Below are 20,611 nucleotides of genomic sequence, written 5' to 3' on the forward strand. Positions count from 1 at the left end.
AAAACGAATGGAAACGATGTGGACTGTGAGAGTCCTGGAACATGAGAAGATAGTTCAGAGATGAAAAGAGTGAGTCTCCTTCCCCCACCTGAAGCGTTCGTCCAGGCCTGCACATGGGTGGAGCCCCCCGGGCCCTGCTGCCTGGTCCCCAGCCAGACGTGCAGGCTGCACGGTCTGGACGCAAGCCCTGAAGCCACCAGTCCTCACCTGCACGAGGATGAGCTTGGAGCGCAAGGGGGTCACACCTGGAAACTCCTCTCCGAAGCACAGCACCACCCTGCTGTCGGGAAGCCGGCTCTGGCTGTTGTAGAACTGCTGCAGCTCTGGAGGGACACCAGCGCAGGGGAAGCTGTTTGCGAATCCTGGCCTTGCGACCCCCTCGGCCAGGTGGACTCGGGGCTTTTGCACCTGAGCTCGTCCCCCTTCACGGGGCCCCTTCTCCAGAAAGCCCCCGGGAGTTCTCTGGCCAGCCGCCTCAGGGGACCAGAGTGACTGATTTCACATCACACGTCCCGACCTTCCAGGAGGAACTCCCGGGCGTGGGATCCTAGCCACACGCCTCCCAGGATGACGGCAGCCTCGGGCAGCGCCCCCGTGCAGGCGTGCACAAGGTCACTGTCTCAGAACGTGGACACGGCTGCCCGGGGACCTTGCCAAGATGCAGATTCTGACCCCGCAGGCCCGAGCTGGGGCCTGGGACACTGTGGCTGTAACCAGCTCCCGGGGACAGCCCCCAACGACGTGGCAAGGCGCTAAGTTCCTTAATCCTCCGACAGCTGCACAAGGAAAGAACTGCATAGGCGCCCCCTCTGCGGGTACCCCCTCTAGACGCCGGGAGCCAGGCAGGGAGGGGCCTGGGTGGCTCGGGGAGAACGGGCAGGGCAGGGTTCAAACGCAGGGCCGCCCTGCTGCCCGGGGCCTCTCCTCCTTGGGCCACCCCTGGACACACAGGTGGGAGGAAGTCGGGTTGGGACTGACCTCGGAAGAACTGGCTGGTGTCGAAGACCTTAACCACCTCGTCGCGCTCCAGCTTGTTGGGGCCGCCCCTGCCCACCGCGGCGTTGCCGCTGTAGAACACGCGGCCCTGGCACAGCCGCTTGACCAGCACGCCCTGCCGGCTGCTGTGCAGGAGGACGCCACGCTCCAGGTGCCCGAACAGCTTCCGCGTCACCTGCCGCTGCCGCTCACTGGGGATGGCGTCGGCTGGCGGGAAGCGCACCAGCTCCAGGCCCTCGGGCCCACACAGCTTGCCGCCGGGCAGGCCGGGCTGGCCCAGGGACAGGCGGCAGCCCTCGGGGCATGTGGTGGTGGTCTGGCCCACCAGCTTGCCCCCGTAGTAGAAGCTGATGACCATCTGGGAGAAGGCTGTGGGGAGACGGGGACAGGTCAGGGGCCGCGGGAGAAGGGGCCCCGGTCCCTTCTGTGCCAACATGGCCGGAGCCTGCCTTTCTCCCAAGGTGGGGGTGGCTTAACCCTGGGACTATTCGGCATTCTGGGGAAGTTCACGCACCCCTTCTAGAAATAATGTTTTTATAAGCATGAAAAAATACACAGAATCACTAAGGAAGCCAGTGATTCAAGATAGTAAAAATTGCTGGAGGGTCCTCCCTCCTTCTGGGGATGGTCTCGTAACTACTGTAATTTACAAATCACGGTTGAGGGTAAACGATGTTGTGACAACTTAAATTCTTCGGAAAATAACTCCATCTCACAGGCCCTGCTCTACCACTATCATGTATACGACATACAGTTTATACTAGACGTATACACACATCCATACACACGCAAACACACACACAGTACTGCCTACGTTCACGATGGAAGGAAATGCTAGATGTGATTTCCACGTCAGTGAAAACAAAGATATAATCTCTTTCCTGACAAATTCACAGTCGCCTTGGGGTTCCCTGAATGTCCAGTTAAGAATCTCTCCAAAACCTTTCCTCCAAACCTGTTCTCAGGAAGAAGTCTGAAAAGTACTCAAATTAAGACGTTTCCCAAAATGTGCCACACATAGGATGACTGGGGGGCGGCGGGAGACAGCATTAAATAAATGAAAAGATGATTCCATTTTCCACAGTCTCTCAACCTCTGATCAAAGAAAGCCCTAGTTTGGAGCTGATGGACCCTTAACACGTAATTCTGACAACCTCCCTTTCTAACGAGGCAGAGAACTTGAGCCTCTGAGCCTGGGGTGGGGCTAACAGAACGGCCAGAATTTCTGAACGGCATGTCTGGTTTCCACCGGCTTGGCTTCGGCCTCTGAGTTCCTACTTACAGCAAGTGGTACTGGTTCCACCTTTACAGGCAATGATAGATGCCCCATTTAAATTAAACTTAATTTTTAAAAGTGAAACTTAGAGAAAAGTCAGACATTAGTAATAGTCCAGGCGGTACCCAGATATGAAAACCAACTGCAAAGGTGGGGTCCACGGGACCACTGTTTGGGAACCTCTAAACTAAGGTGGGAGTGAAGACAACAGGCAGTCCAGGGGAACCCCCAGAGGGAGCTGCATCTTCGTACCTTAAGCTACAAAAAAGTACGCGCGCTACCAGTGAGCTTGGTGAGTTCAGGGCACCTTCCAAGGGCCTCAGACCCGCCGAGGGCTGCCTCGGGAGCCACACAAGCTGTGAGTGGCCCAACTCCGCGGTGCCCCCAAGAGCTGTGCAGCGCACCGCCTGGCCTGGGTTAATGCGGCCGTGCACTCCTGATTCCTCGGACCCGCCCACTGGCCTCTGCTCAAACGGCACGACTCCCTGCTCCATACCCCAGGCTCCATTGTCTCCCACATTGGAGTTCAGTGGCGTTCCCGAATCATGCGGGGTTGTGGGTCGGGGCTTCAGGTGGTCCAGTCCAACGCGTTTACTTGATATTTGGGGAAACTGAGGCCCGGGTGGCTCAGCAGCACCCGCATCCCAGCCCGCGCCTCGTCCCCCGCTCACCACCCTCCCCACGTGCCGTGTCTGCACCACCTAATGCTCCGCGCTCCACTCCCTACGCTCCGGAGCAATTCTGACCTTTGTCCCAAATGAATGAAATGCTCCAGGTTGGCTCTGTCACCACTCTGCCCCTTTGCCCTGTCATCGCCCAGGCCTGATCTCATGCCAGCGCCTCGCGGCCGTGTGAACGGCTGCTGCACAGGTGCTCCAGACAGGCCCAGGAGGGCTGTACAAGTGGCCCCTGCTGAGGGGCGGCGCGGGCTGGCAGGGCCTGAGCGAGGACACGTGGCCGCTCCAGCCAAGTGGTGGAGGCCCCGGAGGAGAAGCGCCTCAGCCTGGCCACCGGGGAGCGCGGGCCAGCCTTCCTGCGGATCTAAGAGCCGCATGGCAACCCCGTCCTGCGCCCGGTTTAGCCACTCGCCCACCGAGGACAGCCCTGCTGGGGGACAGTCTGACCACGGTGGCGGCTCAGCACAGATGCCAGGGGCACGGACTCTGGAGCCTGGCCGCCTGGCGTGTGGCCCCAGCTGGGTGGCCCGGGCAGCGGCTCCACCACTCCAAGCCTCCCTCCCCATCAGCAAAGTGGAGATGACAGCCCCACCCCGCCGGGCAGCTGTGAGGACAGTGTGAGCTCGCATTTGTGTCTGGCACGTGTAAGCACCGTGTAAGCGGTGGTTAAAATAAACTGGGATGACAGGACAAAAGACGAGCTGCATGGATGAGACCCCTGAAGTTATGTCCCACCCCTGGTCTCACAGCCATACCTGGTGCTGAGCCCAGTGTGGGGACCCATTAGCAAACTGAGTCCTCAAAGCGACCCCTCGAGATGGAGACTATTCATAATTACACCACTTTCCAGGTAAGCAAACTGGGGCATAGACAAGTGAAGGCGCTCGCCCTGACGACGCGGCTGCTAATTGGGGGCGTGGACCCAGCCCTGCCCAGTAGGCTAGCTCCATGCCTGCCACTCCCGCCACTCTGACAGTTCCAGACGATACCCTTGACCCTGGTCACTTCAACGACACAGTCAAGAGCACACACAGGCGGCCTGAGGCGCGTGTGGATCTGCCGGCACAGTGGGGTGCTGTCAACACGTGTCTGTTGCCAGCGTTTTACATGGAATGTTTCACATAAAAATCCAGACCTCTGGTTTCTCTGCAGTATATGGGGAAAGCAAGGCTGGCAGGGTCTGCGAGTCCACGGGGCAGCGCAGTGGGCATGGGGTTCCACTTTGCCACACTCCCTACCGCTCCCTGGCACCTTTCACCTGTCCGCTTCACTCACGGCCTCCTCCCTTGACAGCTTATTCACCTAGTGGTGGGCGTGTGAACGGAACAGAGGGACCGAAGTCCACAACTTCTACAAGAGCGCTTTAGGACTTTCTCGGCATGAGGCGGTGGCTGTGAGTCTCCTCACACGCTGGGTGCTGAGAAGCTCTGGAACAACCCGGGAACACCGTCACTATCAACACCGTCTGATCAACACCATCACCACTGTCATCGTCATCATTAGTATCCCTATTGCTACGAGCTTGGGTGTGGGAGAGGGTATGTCAGTAAAGGAAGCTGACCCCAGTGACGCTGACCAATTATGTCCCCACCAGCAAGTTGTAATAATACCCCGTTAAAACCTCACAGCACTCTGGTGAGGCGGCTGTCACCCCTGTTACTACTTTATAGGTGAGAAGCCTGAGGCTCCGAATGGTTCAGCTACTCCACCTGGGGTCACACAGAGCTGGGCCTTGAGCGTGTCTGTCCCCACGCTCTTTCTCCTGCATAAGTACAGCCACAGAGAACTCTTTGGATCTGTCTGTTGGTCCAACCCAAGAAGAAGCTCAAGAAGACCGCCACTTGCTCCCAAGCCAAACAGTGAGGAGGAGGAATCGGGCTCCCAACTTGCGACACCTGATCGCGGTTGTCCATGACCCTTGTGGGCCCCCACGGGTCCTTAGAGCTTTGTCTTCAAAGAGCTCGCGTGACCGCCCCCAGCCCGCCCCCAGCCCGCCCCGAGCCCCTCCGTACCTGCGTGGTGCGCGTCGTAGGTGCTGTACCCTGGCACCAGTGGCAGGCCTGCTGGAGAGAGAGAAAAGCAGCTTCAGACCCAGCCAGACCCCCAGCCGTGTGCGGGGACCCAGTCACCTTAGGAGCCGCACGTGCGTGCGCCTGAGGCCCCGCCGCAGGCTTCCGCCGCGTTCAGGGTGTTCCCTCCCAGCACAGCGACCCTTGTTTCATAAAGCCAGACCTCAACCCGACCGGCGGGCAGCGGGAGGAGCCTTCCCCCGTGCTGTGGGATCTCTGATCGTGTGTCGGTGTGACACCATGGGGCCACACTTCCTTCGCGCCCCGGGGTCTGCTCCTGAAACACCCCTGGACTGCGGCCCCTCACCCAGGCCTTGCCCCGGAGGGGAGCCCAGAGCCCAGCGAGTGTTCCCGGTCGCGCTGCTGCAGCACAGGGATTTGGGGCGACATCGTCCCCCAGCAGCCTGGCCAACTCTGAGGTCGCTAGGCCAGCTGTCACCTCCCGGTCTCCCACAGGGGACAGTGGGGCAAAGAGGTGAGGGAGGAGGCAAAGATGCTCGTGCCCGCGGAGAGAGGAACGTTTCAAGGAGCGGGGGCGGGGGACATCAGAAGCTAAGAAAAGGGCGAAGGCCTCAGTCCTCACGACCTTGGGGGGCAGGTCCTGGTGTCTCCATTTTATAGTCAAGTAAACTGAGCCTCGAATAAGATATGCAACTTCCTGGCATGGGATTCAAATCCAGGGCTCCGAGCTCTCCCCATCTCAGATGCCCTCGGCTATCCTTGGCGCTCAGGGATCCTCATGCACAAGACTGTCCTAACAGACCTACGAGCCCCGCTGCATCTTCCCTCTGGTGTCCTGCCCCTCCGTCCACCCTTCCCAGGGGCACAGCGGGGGCGCCACCACCTACGGGAAGGACCTTGTGCCCCCAGGGGACAGTGGCAAGTGGGGCACAAAGGCGTGGCCAGGTTGTGCCCTCGGGCCCGGAAGCCACACCAGCTCTCTGGGCTCAGTCACCTTCAGGAAAATAGGCATGATGGTAGCCTCCCCGCCCACCCGCCCCAAGCAGAAAGGAGAGAAGGCCGGTAGCCATGGGAACACCTCTGGCCCCGCCCTCACCTGCGCTGGGCTGCTGCATCCACCAGTCGGGGAGGAGCTGACTCCTGCAGGCCTCGGGCGGGGAGGGGCTCCTTTTGACCATCCCCATGTAATCGTCCACGGGAGGCTGGGGCAGGGGCGAGAGAGGAGAGCGGTGCTGTCACTGGGCTTCCAGACTTAACTAAAGCCACGCTGTCATCTCCATCGCAGGAGATGAAGCAAAGTTTCACTTTGCATCTTGAAAGATCCAAGACAACAAATCCACCAGGCTGAGCAATCAAACCATGAGACCGAATCACTAGCCTCTGCGGGGCCCCTCATGTGTTTACTGGCCTTTTACATGGAAGTGCCTATTGCAAAACCGAATGGCCAGGTCACCCAGCTGCCCTAACGCCCTGGGGAAGCACACGGTGACCTTAGACACAGTCTCCCGCGCCCCAGCCCGTCTCACGCCACGCGCCACGTCTAGACTTTGCATCTCTGACCCGTTCCTTAGAGGAGGCCAGCAAGTCCAATTAGAAAACGTTCTGAAACCTGCCCTCGCTGTGATCCTCACGTGCCAACGCAAGTATCTCACTCTCTTAGCTGAGTTGGCTGGAAAGCCTTGTATGGAAAACGGGACATCACTGGAAAGAAATGAAGCCAGGAATTCACTGGGTCTGCTGCCAGAGCCCACCCAGAGGCTTAACAGCTGCCATGTGCAGGAAAGCCAGGCAGCCCAGAGGAGGCTGCATTTTGTTATCTGCATTCTCTCCCTCAAAGCACTCCAAACGATTCTATTATTGCCATGTGAGTGTTGAGAAGAATCTGTATAGCACCCACACCCCCTTTTGCAAGGCTGTGTGGAATAATTTTAGCTAGGCAATGTCGGCCTTGCAACATGCACAAAAACATAGCTATGAAGCGAAAGGTAGCTAAAACTAGTATTCAAAAACCCACGTGTTTTGCCTAAGGAGACCCCGTTAAGCCTTCACTTATAGCCTATGAACTATGAGCTTGTGTACAATTCTAATAAGCCTGGTTAGATGGCTCTCCAACCCATCAAGGACTAAGAGCTGCATATGAGTAACAGGCAGCCCCCCAGCGCGAGAGCTCTGTGATAATCCATATCATGATGACAACCCCAAGCAGCAAAGAACGTTTGCTTTTTCACTACAGCCTGCCTAAAAAGGCACGGGAATATATGGTGCCATTCACAATGTTTAAAATATGACTAGTTTAGAGCTTGAGGGAACTTCACTGATGCAGAGCAGGCAGCTTGGCCCCAGCCCTCGGGATGAAGGACAGGCTGTAAGTTGCAGGGGGCTGACCAGCGGGCCGAGGATGGCAGGTCCTCACGCCCCATCCCTGAGCGAGCGAGAGCCCGAGGCCCCGGAGGCCTCGGCAGAGCATTCGGGATGGTGCCACTCTCTGCCGCTCTCCACCGAACACGCGCAGCTTCTGTCGGGGCCGGACCTCTGGAAACGCTGCCCCCACTCACCTCCTTGATCAGCTCGTCGATCTCGGAGCGACCGCACTCCATCTCTGTGGCTTCACTAATGCAACCGGGAGCCACCACGCCTAATTTGCCTACGGAAAACCGGACAAACGCGTGACAACCGGCACTGAGGCATCACAACCATCATCAAGGCCACAGTCAGTGGCTTTTTCTTAAGGCCAGGCTGAAGGAAACAGAAGCCAATATGCGTCTTCAGTGGTTTGGGAAAGGCCTAGAAATCTTTTTCCCATGCTGCTTCAGTCATCTGGTCAGCAGGCACAAGAGAAGTTGGCTGCTGCTGAGTCCAGCACGCAGACGACCAAGGCAGCACTTTGGTCTCTTCCTTCTATTTGCTGAGATCTAAGATGAACTCACGTCTGATCTACTCTACACCTGACAGAGGATAGAGTTACAAGCTAGGGCATCTGAAGACGGGCAAAGATTTCCTGGCAAAATATGTTTGCAGGTTGGAGTCTTTTTTTTAAAGTTAATGGGCAGGAAATCTCATTTTGGCCTTTCCCAATAGACATGTGTGCATCTGTGCACGCACGCGGCGCACCATAAAGGCCCGCGGATGCCCAGGCTGGAACCCGCCTGCAGCAGGAACTGTCTAAAGGCACACGAGCATTCCCACGACAAGCACTCTGGACCCAGCTAGTTTCTTCCCCCCCTCAGGCCTCTTCCCCAGCCAGAAACTCACCTCATTACATTTATCCATGTGAGATGCATTATGACCAACAAACACTCGTTTGCTAGAATTCATCAGTCCCAATCATCTGTAGAATTGACCCACTGTTTCATCCGGACTGAATATTGATTCGATTTTGATTTGAAAAAATCACTCAGAAGCTGCTGATGGGGGAGGCGGGGGGCAAGTGGGGCACCCCCAGAGTAGCCAGCAAACCAGTGAGGTACAGAGGAGTGCGCGCCCACCTAGACACTATGCAAATGCGAAGCTTCTCTGCCCCCTGAGAACCGCTGCTTCTGTAACATCCACCCCTGCAGGTGATGCTGGCTGCGCTCCGAGCTATAAACAAGCCAGGGTCGCCTGCCTGTTCAAGCTTGGCTGACCTGCGGGTGGGAGGATTAAGAGAAACTTCTCTGTTCCTTCAACTCACAATTTATTATACTTTGTGATGATGAAAAATTTATCCAAAACTGGAAGTAAGATGGCAATAGAGCATCCCAGAGTATTAGCTAAGAGGTGTCCCCCTAAGGGCCATCTGATTCTCCATGGGGAAGGTCAGTTTGTTTGACTTGCTACTGATTGTCCATTAGGGTTCAGACTCAGTAGAGTTAGGTGTTAATTCACAGACAACTAAGCTACAAGTGATCACGAGAGAAGATCACCCGCAGCCATGGTTGTGTTGCCCGGGCAGGACACTCACAGGTTCAGCTCCGCCTTCTGCCTTTCACTGACCCTGCGCACCTGCGTCGCATGTTCTGTGAAGCAGTCTTAGATGACAGCACGCTGGCGCCCTCGTTAACGAGTTAAACAACTCTCCGACCCAGGCTCACCATGTATTTCTGAGTCACGATTTTAACTTTAAAAATTACGTATCAACATTTTCAACCTCCCTGCAGTGGGAAGAGCCCCCTCAGAAACTCAGAATTCCTGCCCAGCCCTAGGCAGTTTTCAAGGGTTCTGTTTTCTTCCCAGCATCACTGGACGACTAACTAAGCAGCTACGGAGGAAAGGATGCTGCGCCAAGATTCTAACTGCTACATCAAATGGCTAAGAAAGTCAACGTGTCGAAAGAAAGAATGTTTTTAACTAGGGGTGGTAATTAGGTTTCATCTCCTGGGCCAGCTCTCATCTGTAGCAGCTGCAGAGCACAGCTCTTTGAAAACGCCTGAGGCCAGATCTGAGCTCAACACATCCTGATCGATTAGTGATGTCTGACCAGAGCAGCGCGTGGACAGCAGGATGGGGGGATGTGAGGCCGGTTTTTGCTATTCTGCTTTAATCTCCTCACAATTGCTTTCCCGGGATTTTACAGCGGGAGGAGACTTCAGGAATTATCACAGCTGGGGGTTCCCAAACAACGGTCAGGATCTAATATCTAGAAGCATATCCCATCTCCAGCAATGAAGCCAACAGTGCGCCATCTGCAAGTTCATTCAAGAACTCTGCCCTCAACCCCTATCAGCCATCCCTTCTTTGTCCGCCTTATTTTCTCCTAGCCTGCTCCTCGAGCTGCTAGAAAACAAAAGGAATCCCTCATCGGCACTGTTCGGAGAGCCTTGCTCCCGTCCAAGCCCGTTGCTGAGCCCCAGGGAGGCCCCAGCACTCGCTCCTGGTCCAACAGTCAGCAAGAAGCAGTGCCAGCTGCCACCCCGTCTCCCGCCCCTTCCTCCCGTCCGCTGCCTCTCAACTGGAAGCTGCCACAGTCGGCAGATGGTGGGTGAGGTCAGCGGAAGGAGACCTCAACCTCTGCTGACATAAAGGAGAGAACTATTGGTTTAGCTGGACCCCATGGGCGGCGACTCGAACCCCAGACCCAGGTGGCCTCTGTTGGGCCAAGTGCCCATAAAGAAAGGATACTTACATTTCTGCTCCTCCTCGGGGACGATTCGGTAAACTTTATACGGTTCAGAAATGTCCAGCTGGGACCGGTCTGTCACTTCCTCAAAATCCGGGCTCTTGTTCAAAGCACAGCGTAACCTCGTCTTCCATGTGGCCGGCTCGGCCTTGTCCCCTTCCTTAAACTTCCCTTTAAAAACGGCCCAGGCCTGAAGGAAGAAAAGAAAACACATGAAGTCCCCAGCTGGCCCCGGGACCACGCACACCCAGGGCCACAGGCAGGACCTGCTCTGCTCGCCCTCCTGAAGGTCCTCAGTCAAGGATTTCAGGGCTCAGAGACCCCAGTCAGACCACTTCCTCTTACAGAAGTTCAAAGACCCAGGTGGGGGGGGGGTTCCGGAATTCGAACCCAGGCCCAAGGACACAGCCACATATATATCTTGGATCTATCCCCTGCAAATCCTCCCCTGGACCAGAGGGCCAGGAGGAGCCTGAAGTCAAGGAGCGCAAAGAGGAAGTTGCACATGGTTTCACTAGAATGTTCAAAACAAAGAACAATTTGTTGCTTTTTCAAATCAACCTCTAGCTAAAATGTAGCATGAAAAGGGAACATTTGCAAGAGAGTCTGAATGTGGTCATCCACTGCCCTGCTACTTTTAACAGAAATTTTGTTTTGCATTTTGGCGTTTATTCTAACCTTCCCCACCCCCTTCTCCCCTACCGCTCCCCAGGGTACTGTTTAAAATGCAAAGAAATGTTTTCCCTCTTTGTGGGTTTTTTTTACAGCTCTGTTTTCTGACCTCTCCAAACCTTAGAATCTGAACTAGGACCAGAAATTCAAAGCTGGAAACTTTAAGTCAAAATGTAAAATGGGGCAGTATTTTAAAATAAAATAAAATAAAAACATGTGGATGGGCACAGTTTTTAGATTTCAAAATTGGAATACAGACACACCAATCAGGAGGTCACTACTGTCAGGTGAAAATAACGTTTGGTGTCAGGCAAAATCAGACATGTCTTCCAGCCTAAAATAACAGGAGATCTGGAGGAAATTCTCAACCCTCACCCGGGAAAATGAAATTCTAAGAGCTGACTTTCCCAAGGTGACCCAGTCTGGGATTAAAAACCAGCTGTTCTGACTTCCAACCCAAGGAATTTCTACTTCAGCAAGCAGCAGGCAGGTGTTCCCAAGCTTAATGCATATACCGATCCCCTGGGAAGCTCGTTAAGATGCGGATTCCTGGGCCCTGCCCCTCAAGTCTCCTTGGGTACCTGTGGGTTAGGTCTGGGAACCCGTATCTTTAGCCAACATCCCAGTGATTCTGACTTAGGTGGCCAGGAACTCCGTAACACCCTGAGTCAGATTCCCATTTAAAATAGTCCTGGTAGGGCTTCCCTGGTGGTGCAGTGGTTAAGAATCCACCTGCCAATACAGGGGACACAGTTTCGAGCCCTGGTCCGGGAAGATCCCACATGCCGCAGAGAAACTAAGCCCATGCTCCACAACTACTGAAGCCCACGTGCCTAGAGCCCGTGCTCCGCAATAAGAGAAGCCACTGCAATGAGAAGCCCGCACACCGCAATGAAGAGTAGCCCCTGCTCACCGCAACTAGAGAAAGCCCACGCGCAGCAACGAAGACCCAACGCAGCCAAATAAATAAAATTCATAAAATCGTCCTGGCTTTTCCCCCTGATGTAAGACAAGCTCAGTGCCTGTGCTCTCTGCTCGGCTGCCGCCCTAAGCTCAGAGTCTGCAGTCGTACCCGAGGTAAAGGAACCGGAGGAGCTCCCTTACTCATACCAGTGAGCACACGCAGTCATTTCCTCCTCACAGACGCAGGACTCCCCTTTAGAAACATGTTTAAAAGTAAATGGCTTTCAATCCTTTTCCGTCTTTTTCTCTTCGTTTATTAACTGCGTCACAAACCAAGCACTGATTTATGTTTTTCATAGAAATTTAAGTGTAAACTGTGTACACACTGAACGGTAATTTCAAATGTGCATTTACGTTAAATCCGGTTTTCTCCACCTGGCACTAATGCCATTTGGGGCTGCACCACTCTTCGGGGTGGGGGCCATCCTGGGCACGGTGGGAGGTCCGGCAGCATCCCTGGCGTCTACCCACTAGTGCCAGTAGCATCCCCTCCCCCCGCTGTGACACCCAGAGCATCTCCAGACACTACCAAGTGTCCCCTAAAGAAGTACTGTCATGACTCACACACATCCTCATTTGAGAACCACTGAGCTGGTAATCCGCGTTACCAATGGGACTGGAAGAGCGTGGATTTGGGGGCCATGTTAGGCCAGCTGGGGTGTATCCAGAGCTGCACAGCCCATGGGGCACTGCCGTGGGCACTCGTCCATTCAAAGCTCACGCTCACCCCATCAGGAAAGCCAGCTCCAAAGAGCAAAGCAGGGCCCCGCAGTCAGGACGTGCACTGGGCTGCATCGGGTGCCCCACCGCCAGCCTGCCCTGAGCCCTTGCAGGGCTCTCTGGCCGGCTCGAAAATGCCAGCTTACCTGGGTGATTTCTCTTCAAGAGCAAGTGCAAGACAGAACAGAGTGATCTGAGGCCCATCAACAGCCACGCAGCGGCTCAGAATACACCGGAACCTACGTCTCCCCTGTCCGTGTGCTGCTCTGCACTCGTCAGCAGCCAGCGTTAAACCCAGGACCACCAGCTCTTTCCCATTTAACATTAGTGTCTCATAGAGAACAGATTTGTGGTTGCCAAGGGGGAGGGATGATTGGGAGTTTGGGATGAGCAGGTGCAAACTATTAAATACAGAATGGATAAAAAACAAGGTCCTACTGTAGAGCACAGGGAACTATATTCAATTTCCTGTGATAAATGAGAATGGAAAAGAATATAAAAAAGTATATATGTATAACTGAGTCACTTTGCTGTGCAGCAGAAATGAACACAACATTGTAAATCAACTACACTTCAATAAAATTTAAAAACAACAGAAAACAAACATTACTGTCTCATTTTGTGCTTTAAAAGTCAAATGCGATTTTTTTCCTGGAAGGCCTACTGAATTTGAAATATCTGCTGCAAAGTAAGTTCTAATTTATTCAGGCCTGTCACAAAGCCTGGTCAATGGCAGAACAATTAACAAGTCATAACCCTCAGTTAACTAGATCTTCGCCCTCAACTTTATGAAAAGGAGGCAAAATACTTTTTTAAGACTAAATATGAGCTGATATCAGGGCCTCATCAGTACAGTCAGGGATAATACAAAATGAGCTAATGTCTTTTTCAATCTCCTGTCTCTGGTCCACACCATGAAGCTGACCTCACAATGACACCTGCAGACAATGAAGGATTCTCTGGTATAAGTGGCTTCTTACGATCCCTGACTAAGGCAGGAAAGCAGGCTCATTTTTTTTTTTCTCTTAACTCATAAATTTTTGAAAGGTTTTCTCTGAATGTTTGAAACAAACGGTTCTCTACTTAAACAGAAAATCCCCAAGATGGCTCAAGGCCTGACCGTTGGCTTTTCCAACAGCAGAGCTCTGTTGGTGGACATGGCAGAGACGTGCCCCTTGGTGGATGGCAGTGAGCACCACTGGGGACGGGCCAGAGGGGTCTTCCACCATGTGCATGTCCACCAGCCCAGGATGTCGCCCTTTGGGTGGCCACCCAGCTCCGGGTGGGCGCCCGGTCTCCCTCCCGCTCCCATTCCTGCCGAGATTGTAGACTCATTTCAGATTGCCACACTGAGGGACTGCGTAATCAACGGAAACATTGGGAATCTTGCACATTTTTCTCAACGCTGTTGAAACGGCCATGAAGAACGTTGCATAAGATGTATAAATCTGGGGCTCTATTTCATTACCCCCCAGAGCAAAGCGGGAGCAGGGTGAAAGGAGAGGCCTGCATCTCCGCCGGCAAGCCACAAGCAGGGCTGTGCAGTCACTGGTCTCGCCCCCAGTCCCCTCCTGAAGCAGTTTTACTGATGGTCAGCCTCCAACTGTGCCCTCAGCACCCCCATGCCTCTGCTTCAATCTGTTCATCCTGGTCACAGTCCGCTCCTAGCAGGGCTCTCACTGGGGAGGGGGGCACTGGCAATGTCAGAGGCATCTTTTGTTGTCACAGTGGGGCAGAGGGTGCTACTGGCATCTAGAAGGCCAAGGCCAGGATGCTGCTAACATCCTCTTAGGTGCACAAGACGGACCCACACAAGGAACAATCTGGCCCCAGGCGGCGGAGCCCTGGCTTACAGCCATCTATGATCTAGAATTCCCAATCGACTGGCTGGACCTTGGGCAATATTAAAATTTAGATGGAGCCATTCCCAAGAGAAATTCACCGTGATGCCAAAGGCAAAAAGCTTCTCCCAGAGAGGAATCCACAATGCCACCAAGGAGGAGAAAGGAGGCATGAGCAGTGCCCAGGCTCCCGACCTGGGGTCTCTGAAGGGAAGAAACCTGCCGGATGGATGTCCAGGCCACGAGGGCCCCCTTGAAGGTGAGCGCAGAACGTTCGCACGCACCCACTTTTCTTGGAGGGGCAGGCAACGGGCATCAGATTGTCAAAGAGCTCTGTGACCCGCGTTACACAGTAACAGAAGTGCTAAGACGTGCAGCCCCCCCCCCCCCCGCAAACGCCAGGCAGAGACGTGAAGGGCTGGGACGCCTCACAAGCCGGCTGTGACCTCTCGGTGCTGTGCTCTGGGGCCGAGGGATAACCTCTGTCACTTTGGTTGTGTCGGGGACAGTGGTCCCGGCCAAGGGTCCAGTGCTGCGCTGGGGTCCTGCAGGCCTCTGCTCCCCTCACCCACGCACGCCTGGGCTCTGGCTCTGCCCGCCCCCCCCACCCTGCTCAGCCTCCTGGCTCCTTCCCACATTCACTCGCTCTCCCCTCCTGGACTCTGGCCCCCAAATGCCCACACAACAAGCACACAGGGCAGCAGTTTGCAACCCGGATTCTGAGTCGGATCACCTCCGATATGTCTGTTGGCAAACACGGAGGCCTGGGCTCACCTTGGACCTAGGGCTCCAAATCTCCCAAGGGGTGGAGCCCACACTTCTGTGACCCTGACGACCGATGGGGGATTCTGATGACCCGGCTGGGCTGCCGAGCTGGGATGCTCTGGCTCCTCTGCCTGAATCTAGGTGATGGGTACGGCTAGGGGTTGGGAGCCTGGGCTCACGGCTGGGAGGCCTGGGTTCAAACACTGGCTCCATCATCCAAGAGCTGGGAGATCTTGGACAAGTCACTTCTCCGCTTGGAGCCTCTACAGAACAAGGACAGGAACGGCACCTACTGCATAGGATTGTGGGAGAGGAAAACAAATAAAACACGTGGGGCTGGGCCTAGCACAGAGCAAACTCTCGGTCAGAGCTGCCGTCTCAGTGCACATGGTGGAACTACACAGCAGCTCGCGCCATGCGTGGGGTACCGCTGATCCTCAAGGGAAGTGGACTAGTTTTAGACACCAGCTGCAGGTTCAGGACACCCACATGACCTGGCCCCAGAAGTGATGACAGATGGTGTCTCTCTCATCTGAGCTGACCCTACACTGCCAAGCAGAAGTAGCAACTCTGAAAGAATGAAGAATTAAACCTTTCCTAGAATTCTAAATGGAATTTAGGGGGCAGCCCGGGGGAAAAGGTCTCAGTCTAAAAGAAGTATTTTCTCTCTGTGTTTGCCAGTCCTCATGCAAAAGAAACGGCAGTGCAAGGGAAGAAAGTGCCCTCGGTTTTCCTCAACGGAAAATGCCAACAATATGCAACTAACCGGGAAAGTGGTTAAATCGTATAACAGGTGTAAAATCACCTACTATATTTTTTGAGACACATTCGGCACTCATTTGTCTTAAAAAAAACTGGATTAACTTTCAAGCAAATAAGAGAGACATCAATCACTCAACAGCTCCACCAGGAGCTCACGATGTGGCAGGGAGGCCAAGCCGCTACCTTGAAGATGGAGGCGTCCACTTCCTGGTTGTAATCCTGTTTGCCAGCGTGTTTCCAAGGGATCCGGAACATGCTCTTCTCGTCGTTCTCCCAGATCAGCCCGGGGTACATGGTGCTGTCGATCTGCTCAATCAGCCACTGCCGCAGCCGCCGGCCGCCGTTGCGGTCACACATCCTTGGAAAGAGAAAACAGCCTGTGAAATTACAAACACCGTCTAATTGCTCACAGCACCCCAGGTACTCAACAGCCAAGAACTGCTAACAGGAAAATCAGAGGATCACAACACAGGTGCTGGCTCGGGGGAAACCCAGGGATCCAGGAACTCTGGGCCACCTGCTGTGAGAAGACAATGCCGGCTTCCAGGACCTCCAACCCTGAATGGAAACTGAAAGCTCACTGGGAACTCTGCAGCTGTGCATCACAGATGTGGCCCCAACTAAGGCTCTGGCTGTGCTCTTTCCAGCTTTCACTCCCTGTTCTGTTTCACGCAAACACAGCCGCAAATGAGAGCATCACTCATCGTTCCCTTTTTAGCAGCAGATGGGGGAAATCACTTTCACCTTCTCAGGTGCCCTCAATGAGCAGTCCATCGCTCTGAGAGCCAATTCCATGACTTAATGCCCCACTGGACCAGCATGCGTGAGCAAACATGACATTTGTGCTCTCCGAGAAACAAGAAATCCTCAAGGCTATCCCTTCTAGATCGCCCCTTCACAGCTGGTTTGGGAATGGGACCAAGCTGGGGTCCCATTCAAGTCTCACCGTCTCTCAGCTGGGTGAGCCTGGATCGTCGTTTAACCTCGGAGTGTCAGCTACGCTGGCTGACACACCAGGATAACTGCAGATACCAGGCGTTGTCGTGGTGAGGACTCAGCCGACACATACAGAGCACCTCCCACAGCGCCTGGACCTGAGAAGAGTCTCTTTAAATAACACATGTTGTTGCTACTGTCCCAACTTTCCTCCTCAGGAACTCTGATGACCAACTGGGAGATAGAGGACAAGAGGGAGGAAAACAACTGCAGTGACAGAACAGAGCAAAGCTTGCCTCTCCCAGAATGCACCAGGGTCTGGGGGCCTCACCACCCCGGGCGCCCAAAGACACCCCTGGGAAGAACATTCTAGCCAGAGCAGACAGCTTTCCCAACAGCACACAGAAAGAGAACGCGACCATGCCGTATCGACTCACAGCCCACGTTTACAAGAACAGGGTGGAAATCCCCTAGGCGGTTGGACAGACGCCCACCCAAAAAAAAACAGCATTTCAATTCTTCCGATTAAAATGTGACCTCTTCGGGCCAACAAATTTGAAACAATCACCAGTGACAAGACATAACATCCCTAAGAACATGGTCACATCCAGAGCCATCCTGGTCCATAAAGCAAGAAGTGTGTGTGTGTTTTGGACACTCCAGCCACCCCACAGGTGGCTACGCGGTCGGAGAAGGGGTCCAGGCCCCAGGTAGGAGGAGAGGAGGTGAGGGCCAATGAGCGCCACCTGTAACTTTTTCATCCAATTAGCTCCAGCTGCCGTTTGTGGATTCAAAAGGAGTGAAGCATGTGAAATGGGAACTGGACTTCGATTTGGAAACTGTAGACCCCAGCGAAGGCTTTTCTCTAACTAGACCTTGGGAAAGTCACCTGACCATCTCTCCGGGGCTCTCCTCATCGGCAAAGTGCATGGATCTCAAAGTCCCAGAATGTGAAAACAGTCCCTCGTGTTTATAAACTGGAAGGGACAGATTTGGGAGCGACACCTAGTGAGAGAGATGAAACGACACCACCACGCACCCCAGAAAATAACTTAGCAGGGCAGAGATTCCCACAGGGCTTTCCTGGAGGAAAGATGGAGCATCTCCCCTCACTTGAGGAAGGAGCTGTGTGGAGGAGGGCGAAAGGGGCCAGAACACAAAAGAAGGCTGGTGTCTGCGGATCTGTCGATTAAATGAAATGTTCCCGCTCGTGAGCATTTTGCTCACCCCCTTAGTACAAAGTTCATAAACTGGAGGCCATGCTCCAGGAGCCTCCTGAAATAAAAAGCAAAGTTTTGTTTGTACAGGCATGTTTCTAGAAAGCGGGTCAACACCTTCTCATCAGGATTTCTAATGGATTCATAACCCCTCAACTTTTAAGGACGAATCTCGTGGTGATTTATAAGAAAAGAAAAGAAAAAAAAAGGTAAGAGAATGGCATTGAGAGAAAGAGTGAGTCACAGAACATGAAAATACTCTAGAAATCATCTAATCCGGCCCCCGCTTCGTTCAAAAGACGAAACTCTGAGGCCCAGAGAGACATCCCAACCCCCAAGGCCCCCAGCAGGATCTCATTTTACTCACCCTGCAGAGAAAAGCCACGGTTAAGTGAGAGGATCTCAGCACATGGACAGCTCACCTGAATTGTCACCGAAACCCCCCCCTCCAAGATTCTAAGTGGCGTTAAAAGCCTAAGATTCTCTTACAGTGTGATCCATAACAATTTACTGAACACTAACAAAATTCCACCAAATACAGAGCCAGAAAACGTTTATAAGCCCAGTCACATGTTTAAAACTTCCTCTTCCTTGATTTTTAGGTAATCATTCTCTTTATGGCCAAGTCCTATCTGGGGCTAATCTGCATTAGCTATAAATTGGCCGGGGATCAGGCTTCCCAGGCAGGAGGTGATAAGAGGCTGCCCTGGGCCCACCCAACCCGGATTCCAGGAAGGGCCTGAGAGGTGGTGCAGGTGCAGGGCTCACCTTCCCCACGTCTCTCAGGGCGCCTGGTCGTTTGCCCTGGACACCCATAAGACCAAAAGCACAAAAGCCATTTCTCCTTCTGGTCCCAATCTTGCTGAAATACCTAAACCTCTCCCAATTCTCTCGAGAGGAAACGGCCATAATCCAAAAGGACTGTCATTTAAGGGCTGGCTCCTAACTTGGCTTTCAAAAACAAGTGGGTTACATCCCTCATATGCTGGGGGGGTAGTTTAAACTCTGGAAAATCCAGTCTCTAGTTTCCATTCACAAAGCACTTCACCGCTCTGGGTAAGGAGCACACCTCACCTTAGAAAAGTCTGCCCTTTGCCCTGGGGCTCAATTTACACCAAAATGCTCTTTTAGCTGTGAGCCCTAAGGAGACTTTCTTGCCAGGAACGACCGGGCTATTACGGAAGCAAAAGACCTCCAACCGCACTCAGAAATCTTACTTGTCATCGATTAGAATTAAAAAAATCCAGCCCGCCCGCTTCACAATCTAACCCCACCAGCGCGGCTGGACAAGGGGCAGTTTCACAGTTATGACTCCAGCCCGGTTCCAAGAGCAGGATTTGAGCGGGAAAAGGAGCAGGTCTTATAACAAGGGGATCAATATTTCCCTGCATTGTACGGGCCATTCTAAAACTTTCCATGCAAACCAGACTTTAAGAAAAACGAGATTATTTTAAAGCCTCGGCCAATCTCTGGGAGCAGCCGCACCGGGACGCTCGGTTCGGATTCAGGAGAAAACGAAGACAGAGAAAACAGACCAAGACTGCACGGCCGCTGCCTCCGCGCCAGCCGACGTCCGCGCCCCCGGCCCGGGCTCCCAGCCCACTGCCTACCTGCGCCGCCTCCCGCCGTCCGCGCCCCAGGCCCCGGGCCCACCTGCGCCGCCCGCCGCCGCCCGCGCCCCAGGGCCACCTGCGCCGCCGCCCGCGCGCCCCCGGCCCAGGACTCCCAGCCCGCCGCCCGCCGGCGGCGCCGCCCGCCGTCCGCGCCCCCGGTGCTCCAGCCCGCCGCTCACCTGCGCCGCCGCCAGCCGTCAGCCGCCGCTGGCGTTCCCACGCCCGCCGCCGAGCTCCGGAGATGCGCCGCGGACCCGGGCGCCCGCGCTAATTTAAGGCCGGGGGCGGGCCCGGCGCGCAGAGCGACGGCCGTGCCGGCCAATAGGCGCGGAAGGGCAGGAGGGGCCGCCCAATGGGAGCGGCGCGCCTGGCCCGCCTTCTTCGAAGCGCTCGGCTTTCCGAGAAATCACTTTGCTCGGAGGCGTCCGTGGCCGAACGGTCCGCGAGTCTTCCGGGGTTCGCTCCGGGGGTCCCGGGAGTGTCCGCAGGAATTCCCGAGGGCCGCGGGGGCGTCCGTCGGCCCAGGTCAAGGTTAGGGCGGATGGTGGGTACCAGATGGCGTAAGTCAGGCCAGTTGGGGCTGAGGCAGGGGGTCAGATGGCGGAGGTCAGGGCTGTGGGGTGGATGGTGGGCATCAGCTGGCCGAGGTCGGGGCCGAGGTGGAGGTCTGACAGCGCAGGTCAAGGCTGGGATGGTAGGGGCCCCGAGGTCGATGCTGCAGACGGCCAGGGGTCCCCGCAGTGTGGCCCCCGCGCCACCACCCATGCCGGGTCAGGCTATCATCTCTGCTAGCGTGGCCGAAGTTCCTGAAGCTGCTGTGGGCCAGCTGAAGACGTGTCTGAAACCACTGCCCTTTGAACATCGGAAATAAAAGCGGCCGTGTCTAGCTGTTAAGGCTAGAATGTCCAACTAGGGAAATTTTCATCATAAATTCTTCTCCCCAGAAAACACGGGTTGTGTTGAGAAGGGTCCCCTGTGTATCTGTGTCAGCGTCCAGCCTCTCCTGCATGTCAGCTGGCACTTGCTGTAAACATGCGAGTGGAGTGGG

At 54.7% G+C, this 20,611-nt stretch overlaps 1 protein-coding gene across 5 annotated transcripts in view; it reads right to left on the bottom strand.

Annotated features, from left to right (window-relative positions):
- The window catches only part of IRF8 (interferon regulatory factor 8), a gene marked incomplete at its 5' end in the record, with an annotated part of 21,108 nt that extends 1,334 nt beyond the window's left edge, over positions 1 to 19,774 (bottom strand). The window contains 8 exons of one of the 5 annotated variants that reach the window (XM_082605607.1): positions 208 to 323; positions 979 to 1,365; positions 4,962 to 5,009; positions 6,076 to 6,181; positions 7,535 to 7,623; positions 10,081 to 10,264; positions 15,981 to 16,155; positions 19,743 to 19,774. In XM_082605607.1, the coding sequence (XP_082461733.1) occupies positions 208 to 323; positions 979 to 1,365; positions 4,962 to 5,009; positions 6,076 to 6,181; positions 7,535 to 7,623; positions 10,081 to 10,264; positions 15,981 to 16,154 (1,104 nt within the window). The other 4 variants (XM_082605606.1, XM_082605605.1, XM_082605604.1 and 1 more) reach the window with 4 other exon arrangements.
- Positions 19,775 to 20,611: the final 837 nt, after the last annotated feature.

The sequence above is a fragment of the Mesoplodon mirus genome (assembly GCF_964341445.2).
Source record: "Mesoplodon mirus genome assembly, chromosome: 19".
NCBI lineage: Eukaryota > Metazoa > Chordata > Mammalia > Artiodactyla > Ziphiidae > Mesoplodon > Mesoplodon mirus.